Raw genomic sequence first — 15,000 nt, 5'->3', positions numbered from 1 at the left:
CGGCGTAAGAAATTTATTTATTGTCAAACAGATGCAAATTATTGGATCGATAAATGTGTTAGTTGAGGGGAAGTAGAGAGCGGTGGGGGCTGCCTGAAGCCTGGGATCGTGAAAATACATACGAAAGAGTGATAATGCAGATAGATGATTCTCACATGGAATCTGGTGCTAAAGAAGTTTAGATTCAGTGATATTTCACATTAATACATTCAAAGCGCCCCCCCCCCCCACACACACACACACCTCCAGTGAAGATAATTCAAGAAAGGCGAACACGTAGCGTACTCGATGGTTGACCAGTGGGATTTTGTGACATGTCTTGTCCGACCTTTATGAATTGTCTTGCTCAACAGCTGGTCGGGCTTTATGTCTTTATGTGAAAGGCATTTCTCCTCGTCCTATACGAGACGGGCGTAATGATTCGGAGGATCCGCGCGGTTTTTGACAACAATGTCTTTGTCCAAATAATGCAAGCACCTAACAGGCTGCTTGTGTCGTCCAATGTATTATATGGCCGTTGTCGACCAGGAAAGAGATAAAGTATAAACACCGTGAGCCAGTTTTCAAGGCTGTGACGAACTAGATAAATGTTATCTATTATTAAACTATTTCAAACTACCCAAAAGTATTTGCTAAGCTACGCCACTGAATGCAACTTGTTATGATTATTTTCCCCACGGGAAAGAGAATCAACACACCGTTACTGTAATCATTATAAAGTTTGAGTTATATTTTATTGCAAACGATGAAAAGCTCAAAGGAATTCGACATTGTGAGAAAACTGTTTGGTCAATCACTAATGGTATTAAAAATTCGTAACGTAAGGTGAAATATAAGTCCGCATGCAAAAATCACGGCACCACAACTCGCTGGCATCGTGCAAAATTGCCATTTGAAATCCCAAAATTTTGCCAAATTTTTCCACACAAAAAATGAACATTTTGCCACATTTTGCCTTTAAAATTGCCCAATTTTGCAAATTTTGTTAACTCTTCGTATTCAGATTCAGATTCAGACAATTGTATTTATTCGCGAAGGCCAATAGATATTACATTGGTCTCAGGAGGCAAACAAGAAGTCACTCAGGTGCATATCAGAAATAAAAATGACTAAAAACATCACTCTTATATTAAAACAAGAGTTCCGAAACCGGTAAAGAGAAGCATCAACATTTCATCACATGGCATCGCGGAAAATTGTCATTTGAAATCCCAAATTTTGCCACATTTTACCTCTGGGGTTCAAAAATAGTGAAAAATAGAGCTTTTTCATGAAAAAAGAATTGTAAAATTTGCGGTAACTTGTGGAAAAGTGCGAATTTTGCGGCCGCAAAAAAACTCCCCCCAAAAAACAGCAAAAACACGATGACAGATTTCGTAACTTTGGGGGAATTTGTAATATTCGCGGGACTTGGAATGGACTATAGTTCTCACTTAAGTCCATCTACAAGTAATAGACTGTAGACGTTACAGGTTTCATAATACCAGTTTGTTGTACTTTTCAGCTAGTGGGCAAAACATAAACGCATAGCGTCAGGACGATAACGAAGGCTACATCTGTTAATATTGGTTGTTGATAGGGAAGAAAAGTGAGATGTAAAAAAAAAACTTGCTCCTTTTTCATTGGAAGTGGAATACCACTCTTCCAGGGTATATAACTTGTGAAATTCATCTTCTGGTGTCAGAGTGATGGTATCTCATTTTCTAGTCAAAATATATGCTGGTCGTCTATAGATAGTTTGAAGTTGACGTCACTCAGGTCTTTGTTATTGTTTTTTTTTTTGCCATCCACGTTTATGAGTAATTCTCACTAAACCTGACTATAAACGATCATGTTTACTCAAAGTTTTGTGTGTTGGTCCGTTATACTTCCGGGTGACAATGTTGTGAGCTTCTAAGCCAAGCGCACACATTCTATATAGATTATCCATCCTCGCTCCTTTCCGTCCCATAATCCTAAGAATATGCCTATACATCCTGCTACTGAAATAGTTATACCACCTTTATGTAACCTATTCATTATAGGTACCCAGAAGGACTGATGACATACACACTCCCAAGGATTAAGGAGCCAAAATAGTAGGAGAGGATTTGATGTAAGGACTTTTCTTCCCTGTGGCTATACAAGAAGCAACAACTCAAGTGATCGATGTCTCGGTTGGACGAAATATCACTCCCATTGAAATGATTGAAGTCCGTAAAGGTCAAGAAAACAGTGTGTGACGTGTATCTTCCTCTGTCTGACGCCTGCTTAACAGTCAGCTTTTTATTGTAGTATCAAACATCAAACAGCCGTTAAATTATTCTTACAAACTTAAAGTTTACACATTAATTAAATAAAAATGCGAAAACGGAATTGAAGCGTCAATTAAATTTACGAAGACAGATATTATTTATTCGCTATTTATTTCTTCGAGCTTCAAGCAGCAATATTTGCAGTAGAGAAGGAACAAAATTAACGTCACTCAGCTCTTTGTTATTGTTTTTATATCGCCATTTTGTTGATAAGTTCTCACTAATGTATATCAATCTGACTATAAACATTCAAGGTGACACATAGCTTTGTGTGATGGTACATTATAAGCGGTTGGCGGATGTTGTGTGTATTTTACCTAAACGCATAGCCTCAATTTGCAGATATTTTCTATTAATTATCACACACACAAACACACACACAAACACACACACACACAGAGTTATACAACACAACGCACATAACAACAAAAACAGCAAACGCAAGCATGAAATAAACACGTAAATGAACAGTTATCACATTCATAAAAAGCCACAGAATTTCACTTGCACATAAGCTATTGGGTTGTATTCATGCATCTTGTTTTATGTACAGCCATAACTGTGTTTTAAATTATGCTCGTTTTCAGAAAGTTATTAATTATTCACCTCTGACATTATCGTTTGTCTCAAAATGTCATATTGGGTGGAAGAAGTGATAACGCGGTAATGGACTTCGATGTGTGGGAAAGTGGTGGTTGACATTTCACACAAGTCATTTTGTTTTGACTTTCTGAGTGATTATCGTGTCTTTAGTGAGCACACTCAAACTTTGTGTGTAACCAAAAACCTTTGGTCTAACCTTCCAAAACATGATAGCCAAATGCTTGACTTATTTCTCACTTTACTTTCAAGATTTCATTCGACTCTAGTTTTTTCATGAATCATTGGACACAAGATACGTATTAAACAGTGAAAACAAATTTGCACACAAGATATCGTAACTTAAAAAGTGCATCTGAGAATACAGGACTAATTTGTTAACTGATAAAAGTTTCAATATTTTCTATCAATGGTTGAGATATTGAGAATATTTTAAGATATTACAGACTTTTCCTTTCAAACATTGGATATTGGACTATTCTTGCTGTTTTTGCACTATGATGGCAGCGTTAATCTGGCACCTCCCATCATGAATTTTTCGTACAGCCTTTCTTTGATCATCATTTGCCTTGTTGGTAAGTAAAATTACATTATATTTATATGCTCAATGAAGTGGGTCAAAATGTTTAAGAACTTCACAATGGAAAATATTGGGCAAAAAATCTTTGGGAGAAATTCCAATGCGTCCGCCCTTATATTACAAGCAGTACATTTAACATAGATAATTATTAACCTTGAATTCGTTTTATTTATCCCAAAAAAGGAACAATTTGACCTCTATCAAACCACTAAAACGGTGAGTTTTCATTATTTTTATTGCTTTATAGGAATTTCCAGTCGAGCGAAAGTTATACGCAAGGTCTAGAACCTGTCAAGCAGTGGTTACGTTTCATCAGTACGATTTTTTTTCGATATCTCCTAACTGAACACTTTGTGGCAAAGAACATGAAACCACAGAGCTTATGGTTGAGGGTGGATTCTAAAGGGGGTACAGGTGGGTTCACAACAATTGCGGTAAAGATTTCGCCGCTGGAAAGACTGTCACAAGATTTAGTGTGATACCACCAGAAGCTTCTGCCATCTTGGTTAGTTACAACTAGGGAGGGAACAATAGTACGATGTAAAAAAAAAAACAAATAAAACAAATAAAAAAAACTGGCTCCAATCTTATTGGAAGTATAAAAACACTATTCCGGGGGACTGAACATACACCTTGTGTAAACGATCTTCTTGTTTCAAAGTGATGGCATCTGGGTGGGGTTCCTGACCTCCCATAGTGGGCAGGGAGGTACATACTGCGTCTTCTATCCCTTTATATCTGTTTTCCAACATGCTTTCTGTCTTTGTCTTGGAATGAGATTACTTGGTTTTGTCCTGGCCCTGGCCGGAGTCCTGGCTGGGAGGGAAACAGTCAAATGCATAGTTATTGTTTTCGGAGATGAAATTTTTTTCCTTGCAACCTATTCATTTTTAGTCCCCAGAAGCCCCGGTTACATACACACTTCCAATGACTTTGGAACCGGAAAAGTAGGTGTGATCTCACAACTTTTCTTCCCTATTATATTAGAGGGTCCCCTAACAAAATAAAGACCTCATTGTAGACGCGAAATTTACCTGATTAAGAATAATCTAACCAGTCTAGTTTCGTAACTTTGGATAAATAAAACTTGAATTCAAGATGAATAAATTCGTTTCTTCACGGTTTGTGATTGGAATTTCTCCCCGCAAACGCACAAACACGCACTCGCACTCACATTGGCGTGTAATATGATTAGTTCATCATCGTAACTTGGTCTTGTCACGGTAATATTTAATCTCCTTCATGTCAATCATCCCCCTTACAAATGAATATGTCATTCATGTCCTCTACGCGGTTATATTATCACGACTGCAAATATTTGTATGACTATCATAGTGTATCAACAGGGGAAAAAATGATATATATGTAGCACACATACACACACACACACACACACACACACACACACACACACTCACAAACACATTTTATATCGGGTGGCTAAGAAAAACTGTTTGACAGTTTCGTGTGTCTATTCTAGTCAAGCCGCATTGCGGCAATTTTTACACAAGTTTATTACAAATATAAATTTTTATTGTGCTTAATTTCAAGTAATTTTAAGTGTTATTTTTCACCTTAATGCAGAATTGTGTAATATTCGGCATCTGTTGTCATGTCAAACAATGGCAAAATTCTAAATTTGTTTGTTCATAAAAGAAGCGTTGTCTTTCATTAACATTACAATGAAATTATCTGAGATGGGAAACCGAATGACCTGGTAAAATCTGATGACGATAAAGTCTGGGTACACACGGGATTGACACATAATTTTTAACTAGACAATTCTCTGGAAAATCCTATATTTTAAAATTTGACCAGAAAATTCGTCCTTCAAATACCGATCGATTTAAATGACCTCATCCTGGTAAAAAAAACCTCTCAAACCTGGGACTTCGCAATCGATCCTTATTTGAAGGAAGAGTTTTCTGGTCAAATGTTAAAATATGGGTTTTTCCAGAGTATGGCAGAATTGTAATTATTTCCTAATGAATAATATTTACAATATTATTTCCATTACTTTCAATGAAAAATTTGATGCGCCTCGCAAAATTGAAAAGAGTACTTACTCGATCAATATGTCTGCATTGTCTTCTATTTCAACACACTGACTGGTACCTAATTGCGATCTCTCACGTAGTTTAAATCTGTAATCGTTACGTAAACTTTCTCTTTTAACAATATTACGAAGTAGTATATAGGATCGGAGAAAGGTTTGGTGATCGAAAGAACTCGCCTCAAGATCTCTGTCCCAATCCAGTTGAGGAGAAGTGTCATTCAACCAAACTCTAATAGCTATGCTCCGCAATCTGTAGAGAAAAGAAGAAAAAAACATGTTTTAAAATCTGGACCAAAAAAGTCGTCCTTCAAATATTGACATACAATTAATATCTGACGGACGATTTTTCAGGTCAAAATATTGAAAGCGCGTTTTTCCAGAGTACAACAGTTTAGCCAAAATGGTGAGATTCCCATTTACCCAGATTTGTATTTTTGCCAAATTCATTTTGACTTAACATTAAATTTTTGTGTCGAATTCACCTTCAGATAATGCCCAATTTAAGCAACGGGCCACATACTTTCATATTGTCTTCCACATTGTCTTTCAAACATCCATGTCGTGGCTACTTGCTTTGTGATTGGTTGGTGTTTAGAAGGTTTACAGAAGAAAAGCACTTAATGTTGATTGAATTAGATGCTTATGCATCCATGTAGACAAACACGGGATTTTTCCCCTGCTCTTCGCCCCCTTTATTATCGCAATTTTTTAGGCTCCCTTGCCCTGTTTGGTCAAAGTCGTGGTTGATATCGCATTAGCGAGGAGGTTTTGGGTTTAACTTTGAACTCAGTAAATCGTAAAACACCGCCACAAGTAAAAATGTAAGACTCCAGCAGAAAAGACGGAATGCAATTAACTTACTGTTCTTTAGAGTATGAGGCATGGACCCTTTTGGTCTCAATTTCAGCTCTCATTTTGCGAGGGGATCACACTAAAATCAACATCCATAAAAGTTACATGATATCCTTTATAGGTAATTAAATTGATATCATAATTTTCACAAGGAAATATTTTGCTCACATCAGAGCTTATTTTATAGTAATTCCAATATAGTCATTATATTTTGTTTTTCAAAATTTTAGAGACATTATGATCATTGTCCTTCCACCAGGCCCTATATACAAGAACGTTGCTTTCTTGTCGTGGCTACAGTATGCCATTATCATCCGTTGTTGATTGTATTGCTGATTGAAAGTTTGATGCGATGACATTTCGATTTCACACGACATCTCCCATTCAAGCACTCTGTGTTGATTTGATGGGCTGGGTCTTTCTTCATGAAGTCGAGAATGATTTTTTTTTTACAATTCACACTCCCTCTCCCATTTTGTCTTTCCTTCATCTTCCTCTTCCTTCTCTTTGCCCTTTTGAGATTGATTTAAATTTGGAAAAAAATGTATATGAATCGGAACTAGATGAAACAGAAAGTGATATACAAGAAATAACTTCATCCTAACCAACAATTCCGCTGAGACTGGAGATCGAACCTCAGACCTCCCGATTACCGATCAGATGTCTGTTCACTTCTTGACTTCACCACGTGAAAACATATTATCTTCTCTCGACATTGTTGACTCTGTGTAAGATATTTAATCGATATTCTATTAACTGAAGGATGGTTTTGTACCCGAAACCTACTCATCAATTTATTCCTTTTTAAAGCCGTTTTATTCATTTTTGTTCATACAACCTTTTTACAGACCACAGGTCCTAGCAGTAAGTTTTCATTTTGAGATGAAAAGCTGACTGCGGCACTACACTTTGTTAGATTATTTAGGTGCTTGACTTACTTTTTAAAATCAATTTTGTGAAGATTTGATATAGCGTGATGTGTTGCAAGTGCCGTAAAACCTTTAAAAACAAAACAAAAGCTTCTCTTGTTCCTCCTTATTTTCTTTAGATTCTAAGGTTTGTGAAATTTCCTCTGTCCTAATTGTTTTGTTTGTTTTTAAGAGTTTTACGGCGCTTGCAACACCTCTATCCTAAGAGTCGATAATATGAAAATAAACATTTTCCATCTATCACAATTGGATCCGTGAGCATAATGAGAGAGACTGGCGTTTAATTTCAATTTCGTGATCTTATTCATATGCCTTGCATTTCACTTATCTATCATTCATTCTGCCTGTGATTTCATCGCCCTAACGGATTCATTTCACATTCTATTACATTTGCATTATATTTCTGTATGACGTGTTGGGATATTTACTTCTTGGGAAAGACATCTTACACTGCGATTTTATAGATTGCACAGTGTCGACATCTATTTTTACTCTACTTGTCTATTTCTTTACTCACCAAAGTTTATCCAGAATTCAAAGAATGTAAAATGTGTTAAATAAAAGTGCAGATTTAATTTAGAGAATAAATAATATTAACCAAATGAGACTTGATAGACTTTACATATATAATACTTTATAAACCAAACAATACGGGAATAATATAAGCTTCAAATTTTTTAAAAAAATCAATAAATTGTTGTTGAGATAGTTAACAAGTTCTTTGTGACATTACTCTCACTTGGATTATCAACAGACCGCAATCAAACATTAGTCTCTCTCTCTCTCTCTCTCTCTCTCTCTCTCTCTCTATCTATCTCTCTCTCTCTATCTCTCTCTATCTCTCTCTCTCTATCTCTCTCTCTCTCTCTCTCTCTCTCTCTCTCTCTCTCTTGTCAATAAAATGTTATTTAGCCATTACCTCCGTAAATATTTGCAGGTCTTATAACCGAACCCAATTGTGGGCTCGTTTTAACATTGTTGTAATGGACAATATTTCACGTTGTTTTGAGAGTGTTTCCATTACAACAATAAGCCTAAAACAAGTTGGGTCACTAGACCTGAAAATAAAATACACGACAATCTCTACCAATTCCATAGACTGACATTTTTTTAAAAAGGGGTTTTCCTTGGAGCATCATTGTAATGGTTGCACTGTGCCAGTATTATTTCCCTGTTGTTTACATTGAAAATTTGATAAAATCAATTTTCAATTTCACACGGAGTCTCTGGGAGTGAGAGCACTCGGCGTTGATTTGATTAGGCCTGAATCTTATGAAATCAAAAATTGAATTCCTTAGTTTTCCACGGGGAGATCTTGGCCTTACACTGACAAAAATTGTTTTTTCTAAATATTGGTCAGAAATTTTCTCTTTAAATATCGATGATTTAAGATAACCCTCAACTTGTCAACATTTCGTAAATCTGAGACTATCTGACTTATCTTGGAAGTCCCGGGTTTATGAATGTTTGACAAGTTGAGGGCCATCTGATGAATCGGTATTTGAAAGAAAAAAAATCTAGCCAAATTTTAAAAAAAGTTTTGTCAGCGTAGGGCAGATCTGTGGTTGGATGGTTATCGGAATCAGTTTTAGTACTGTCATGCTCAATACCCCCCCCCCCCCCTCCCTTGCTATCTTTCCTTCAGATTTCTGCCCGTTGAAGTTGTATAAATCCTGGTTTTCCCTATCATTCAAAGACTTCTTATTGGTATCTTTTCTGAGGAATGTATCTCTACATCGTTTTTAACAATTAGTGTCGGATTCCAATATCTAAAAAAAAATATTTGCTTTTCCCCCGTCTAAACACGAACTGCCCCCACCAAATTTCTTCTCTCACTACTCCCCCTCCCCCTCCCCAACCCCAGACTAGCTTTTTGTTATCCTGATCCTTATAACAAATCTGATTTCGTGAAGCCAAACCACAGAATGACAGAAGCTCATTAAGATGCTACCAGAGAGAAAAGGAGGAAGTTGAGTGCGTTGATCTTATAAAGAACAATGCTGTATCTCATTTTGTTCTTTGGGGTTGTAGCCCACTTGGAAGAGTACTAGATTAACATGCAAAAAAGACGGTTCGACCTCCCTAGTGTCGATTTATTTCCTCCTCTTCATTAAAAACATGTTACCCTATAATGATTGATTAAATGGCTGGGTGCAAAATAGAAACTAAAATAGGGCTTTACAGAAGATAACAGCCTCTTTATTCAGATGGAAACTGACAGATTAGTGACATTGGTATGAATCCTAACTCCATTGCGACTCTAAAGGACTACATTCTTAGTCACATATTTCTCTAAAGTAACCTGTAAAATAAAACAAAAAATAACCTAGACGAGGCTGTTTTAAACATAAACAATACATTAGTATGGAATGATACCGCCTGGCAAGAGAGGATTGAAGTGGCAATATCTCAATGGACATTGGTAAATACTGTGAAAAATAAACAACAAAAAACTTGAGCTTTTATATAGCGCAATATCCACTAGTGTTCAAAACGCTTTACAAGGGGTTCATAGCCAGCAACAACATTTAACATGTAGAACGAGACTGTTAGGCGATATTACAATTTTTTCGGACAGAGACGACGCAGTTAACGGCCATTTTACACCTAATTACGATGAGAGAATGTGAGTAAAGAGTCTTTTCCAAGGACTCAACTATGTGCCGAGCGAGGCTCGAATCCAGAACCTTCCGATCCGAAAGCGAGTGTCATGCCACAAACCAATACTTTTCAAAGATTTGAGTCTCAAGTGGGAGAAAAAAGAAAAAAATCGATAGCATTTACTTAGATAATGTCATTGATATGGAGATCAATACTTTGAAATATGCCCATCATGAAAGACTTTTTTTTTGTTGAAATTGTTGATATTATTCTTAGCTAACACATTTCATTTATGAAGGAGGTCCACAGGTCGTTGTAATTGTATCTACCTAACCCTTAGGCATGATGATAAGTGGTGATTTTATAATCCTTTGAAGTTCTGTGATTTACTAAGTGCGTTTTCTCTGACATTTCCTACGGGAATTTCATTACATTTCAATTTCTTTCATCCTGGCTTTCGCTTTCATCTTGATTATGGATCTTACCGTGTTATATTGTTGTAATATTCCCATTCTTTGAAAACTCGATTTTATTTACCTCGTTTCTTTATAAAAGTGTGTTATTAAATCAAAAGATTAAATCATGATCCACAATAAATATGATGTTCCCATTAAATGTTTGTTTATTTGTTCTGTTTGATCACTTCAGTTTGCGACATTAATTTTTAGACTTCTTTTTAGGTTACGTTCCTTTGCTTTTGTCATAGATTTACTAAACTTTACGTTTGGCGGAAATCCCATCTCTAAGCTCGTGTGATATAGTTGGGGTTTTTTTTGTTGTTTGTTTTTTTTATACACGACTTTTGTGATATACGAGTGATATATTATTTTTAATTATATTTTGTTAACAGAGATGAATTTATTTTCTCTCTTCTGCTTCACAATATGTTCTCACCTGAGGCAAGAAAATAATAAATGAGATGATGAATGGCAATGAACAAATACATTACATCGCTGTTATCAAAAATTTATGTATGTGATAAGCATTCCATGGACATGTTCTAAAGTACGCCTTGTTAGTTAGTTTGTTTGGGGTTTTTTTGTTTGTTTGTTTGTTTTGCTTTTTTTTTGTTTTTTGTTTGTTTTTTGGTTCTTTTTAAAAAAAAATATTGAGCAAGTGACACCAACTGCCAGCACAGTGAACATTTATTTAAAAATAAAAAAAAGGAAAAGTGTAAAGGAATCTAAAAGAAAAAAAGCCAAAATATTCTGAAGAAATTAAAGACACTTCATATTTAACGAATTAAATAAGCCTCTAGATGGAGTCATGGAAAGCAAAGCTACTCCTAAAAAGACAATTTGACAAATGAAGGTGGACGGAATATTCATCCTTTATTTGCTCTGAGGAATTCAAACTAGACAATTATTTTATAGGCCCAAAGATCAACCTTAAATAAAATGGTAGATCACATTATTATATATTATAGGGTATTATTTGTAAGCAGTAATTAAGTCTAAATCTATCTGACTGTCCTGTAGGGTTGCTTACTGTCTTTCTCTTCCTAGGTACTTCCACGACCTTAACACGGGATAAGCGCTATTTAAGAACATAACAATTCAAACGCCAAAATATGTGGTCAATCACACCAATATGGTGTAATGTGGGAATGATCTTAATGAAGAGAATTTAGTTTAATTCAGTAAAATGATCAAATTATCAGCTTAATGTGTTTTATTTCAAGTTGAAGAAACGCACTCCCCCCCCCCCTCTCTCTCTCTCTCACACACACACACACACTATCTCTCTCTCTCTCTCTCTCTCTCTCTCTCTCTTCGCCTCTAATGGGGGCATTCTTTTTTTTTCTTAACTCGTTATAAATAATCTTTTTCAATCCATTATAAATATTAGATTTACCTCGACACAATGCCGTTTTGTGAAATTCTATCAACGTCTATTTTCACCAATCGTTGAAAATGTCCATATGTAATGAATAGATCTGGGTTATTTTGTTTACATCGATGAACGCTTTATTGATGTTCCATGGGTGGCAGATGCTGGTTTCAATGGACAGCACAACGAGTTAATTAAGACAAAATGGCGTGGTTTTGTTTATGAAGAGATCTCAGGGACGTGAATGGTTGGCAGCCCAATGGACACTGTTATCCAATAATTGGTACCAACGACAACGGTCTATGGTTGCTGAAACGATCAAAATAAATGCAATTATGTTTTCGGAGAGTCTGGTTTGGGTGAGCGTGTTTGTGGAGACAATATGGATGACAGTGATCGGAAACGCCGATGCCATGGTGATATTATATCGCTTTCTTTTGGATCGGAGGGTCGGATTCAAATCCTACAAAAGAACATCGGGTCTTATTTTAAACCTTGAGACATAGAAGTTTTAGATGATTGTGTCTGATATAGTCCTGTCCACTGAAAAATGGAGGCGAATTATCTTTTCCTTTGTCTTAAGCATTTTTTCTTTAAAATTAAAATAATGAAAGGGGCCGCAAGTTCTATTTTAAGATCTGATTTGGGATTCCTGATAGCTCTTGCTTTACACACAAAGGTTCCGGTTTCGATCCTGTGTTCACTCGAGGTTTTTTCTTTGTCCACCTAGTCGCGGCCATTCTACCGACCTTGTCGATTCCACGATGACGTCCTATTTTTGCTTCCAGTCGAAAATACATAATATGTGCTTATTATAATTTTGTATCTTACATTTTTTGAGCTAATATTTCATTCTAAAAAGAACTTCTAAGGGAAGTGATACCTTAAAATGTATAGTCTAAATAGATGTTCCCATTCAACAGTCAAGAGAGTTCTAAAGTGACCATTAACGCTCTAAATGACATTCTTCGTAACACAATGGGTAAATACCACCCCCACCCCTATAAAATACCGTAATATAATGTAGTTAAACGATGCAAAAGCGCAACAGAAATGCAAATGGGTTTTATGTAGGAATAAAACGTATGTAAAAAAAAAAAAAGAATAGAAAGTTGAAAGGATTTTTAAAATGCAATTTTGAGTTGATGCGCCTTATGAAATTATTTTCATTTTCCTCGGTCAAACAAATAAATATATTATTATTCTCAACATCAATATCACTCCTATATAATACCATTTTGAGTCGGTGGGTCATATATGTTACTGTTTTAGAATATTTCATTAAGGTTTTAAGATATGACTAAGAAAGTATTAGCATAATATTTTTCAGATAAGCATTAAGATTGTTTCAGTGAATTAATCCTGTCGGGGGAAAAGCCCACTCGAAAGACATCCAAAATAAATCCCGACACTTTAAAACAGTACACTGAGTGTGAATTGTTTATTGGAGAGGCTTGATATACCCTTGATATTTCCTACTGAATAGATGGAGACAAAGTCAAGTTGAAATCAATGTCTCTTGGTTGAATGTAGGAAGAAGAGACAATGGAGGTGGAGCGGGAGAGGAGGAGAAGAGTAGGGAGAAAGAAGGGGAAGAGAATGGGGAGGAGGAGAAGGAGGCGGAGGAGGAGGAGGAGGAGGAGGAGGAGGATGAGGAGGAGGAAGAGGAGGATGAGAGGAAGGATGAATTAAATAGCACATATATAGCACATTCCCACGTATTCATCATATTTAATGTGCCTCACAGTGTGGATTGGGTTCCTGATCTCCCATAGTGGGCAGGGAGGCACTTTTTTGTCTTCTATACCCCTTTATCTGTTTTCCAACATGCTTTCTGTCTTTGTCTTGGAATGAGATTACTTGGTTTTGTCCTGGCCTTGGCCGGATACCCTGACTGGGAGGGAAACAGTCAAATATATAATTAGAATTATGGGAGATTATATTTTTTTTAGCTTTAAATCATCTCTCTGGTATACACTGTAGTGTTTCTGTTTTACATATTCATGAGTGTGTTCCTCTTAGTGGGTACCTGTGCTTGTGCCAGGATGAGACTTTTAGGTGATCTCAACCTAGGTACACTGATAGTGTGTTCTTGGAATCTACATCTTTTCCCTATTTGAACTAATTCCCCTTTGTCTTACTTTTTCTTGGGTGCTTTAATTGTAATTCTAGAACTTTTTATTATCTCATTTTCTTCCTTTTTACTGGCGCTTATATGACCTAAATGTGGTGCAAGCGCCGTAAAACCTTTAAAAGCAAACAAAACAATGCCTAGCAGTGCTTCATTCTCTCCTCCATTAAGCCTTATGGAACAAGCTTTCCATTCTAAAGAGTACAAGTCACCTGTTGGGAAGCTTGGATGACATAAATTAAAAGTATATACACAGCATGTTTTCGATTTTCAGAGTTTAGAATTTTTCAATCATAATTAGAATATAGTCCATAAAAATGCATTCCCTTCATTGGAAGGCCACAATGTTTTGCGTCTTTGTTTTATGCAGTGTAAGATGCCTGTGATATTAGTAGAGTGCACAAAGGGTACTTAACGAATGACCATTTGTGTTATGATCTGCAAAGGTATCAAGCATTGTGAATTACCTTGAACTTGGCGTGACGGTGAAAAAAGCCCTAAATGTATAAAAATAATATATTCAAATAAATGAATTGCTTTTATTCCTCTCTAAAGGGAAATTTGTCCTTAGGGTCTATTCCAAGAGAAGAATGGAAGAACCCAGTGCAGCGCTGTAAAGCGAGATAGGGCTCGATGACTTGACTTTGGTTGAGAGAGCCAGAGATATCTATTGTATGTACATATGTAAATTATAAAACAACCAAACACCATCTACGACATCTGGCATCACAGCAGAAGATAAAAGCATCGCCGAAAACCTACAGGTAAGCGACAGAATAGACACCACAGCAAAATCTAACACCTTCATCACTATCGAAGACCAAAAATCGAACTTTCGTAACTACGTCCAATGCCGTCTCATAAACCCATGCACATCACAGATCGGAAAAATAAGCAAACAGATCTGAGACAGAATCAACACCAAAATCATCGAGGAAACCGAATTCAACCAATGGAAAAAAACCCGCTGAAGTCATCAACTGGTACAGAAACACAGAAAACAAACAAGGACAAAATGCAATCATCTTTGATATCTATAATTTCTACCCTTCAATCACTAAAACTTTACTTCTCAAAGCAGTACAATTCTCGAAAACTTTTGACAATATCACCGTAGAAGAAACCCA

General features: G+C 36.1%; 1 protein-coding gene across 6 annotated transcripts in view; it reads left to right on the top strand.

The window, feature by feature from the left end:
- The window catches only part of LOC144965251 (uncharacterized), a 54,559-nt gene that overhangs the window by 2,997 nt on the left and 36,562 nt on the right, over nt 1-15,000 (top strand). For 3 of the 6 annotated variants that reach the window (XM_078900391.1, XM_078900393.1, XM_078900392.1), the window contains exon 2: nt 2,882-3,469. In XM_078900391.1, the coding sequence (XP_078756517.1) occupies nt 3,424-3,469 (46 nt within the window). In that variant the 5' untranslated portion in view covers nt 2,882-3,423. The remainder of the gene's footprint in view (nt 1-2,881; nt 3,470-15,000) is intronic. The other 3 variants (XM_078900395.1, XM_078900396.1, XM_078900394.1) reach the window with 2 other exon arrangements.

The sequence above is a fragment of the Berghia stephanieae genome, chromosome 2, assembly GCF_034508935.2.
Source record: "Berghia stephanieae isolate SIO BIC M18660-M18661 chromosome 2, UCSD_Bste_1.3, whole genome shotgun sequence".
Taxonomy (NCBI): Eukaryota; Metazoa; Mollusca; class Gastropoda; order Nudibranchia; family Aeolidiidae; genus Berghia; species Berghia stephanieae.
The sequence above is the reverse complement of the archived record's forward strand: the minus strand, read 5'-3'. Positions and strand labels throughout refer to the sequence as shown.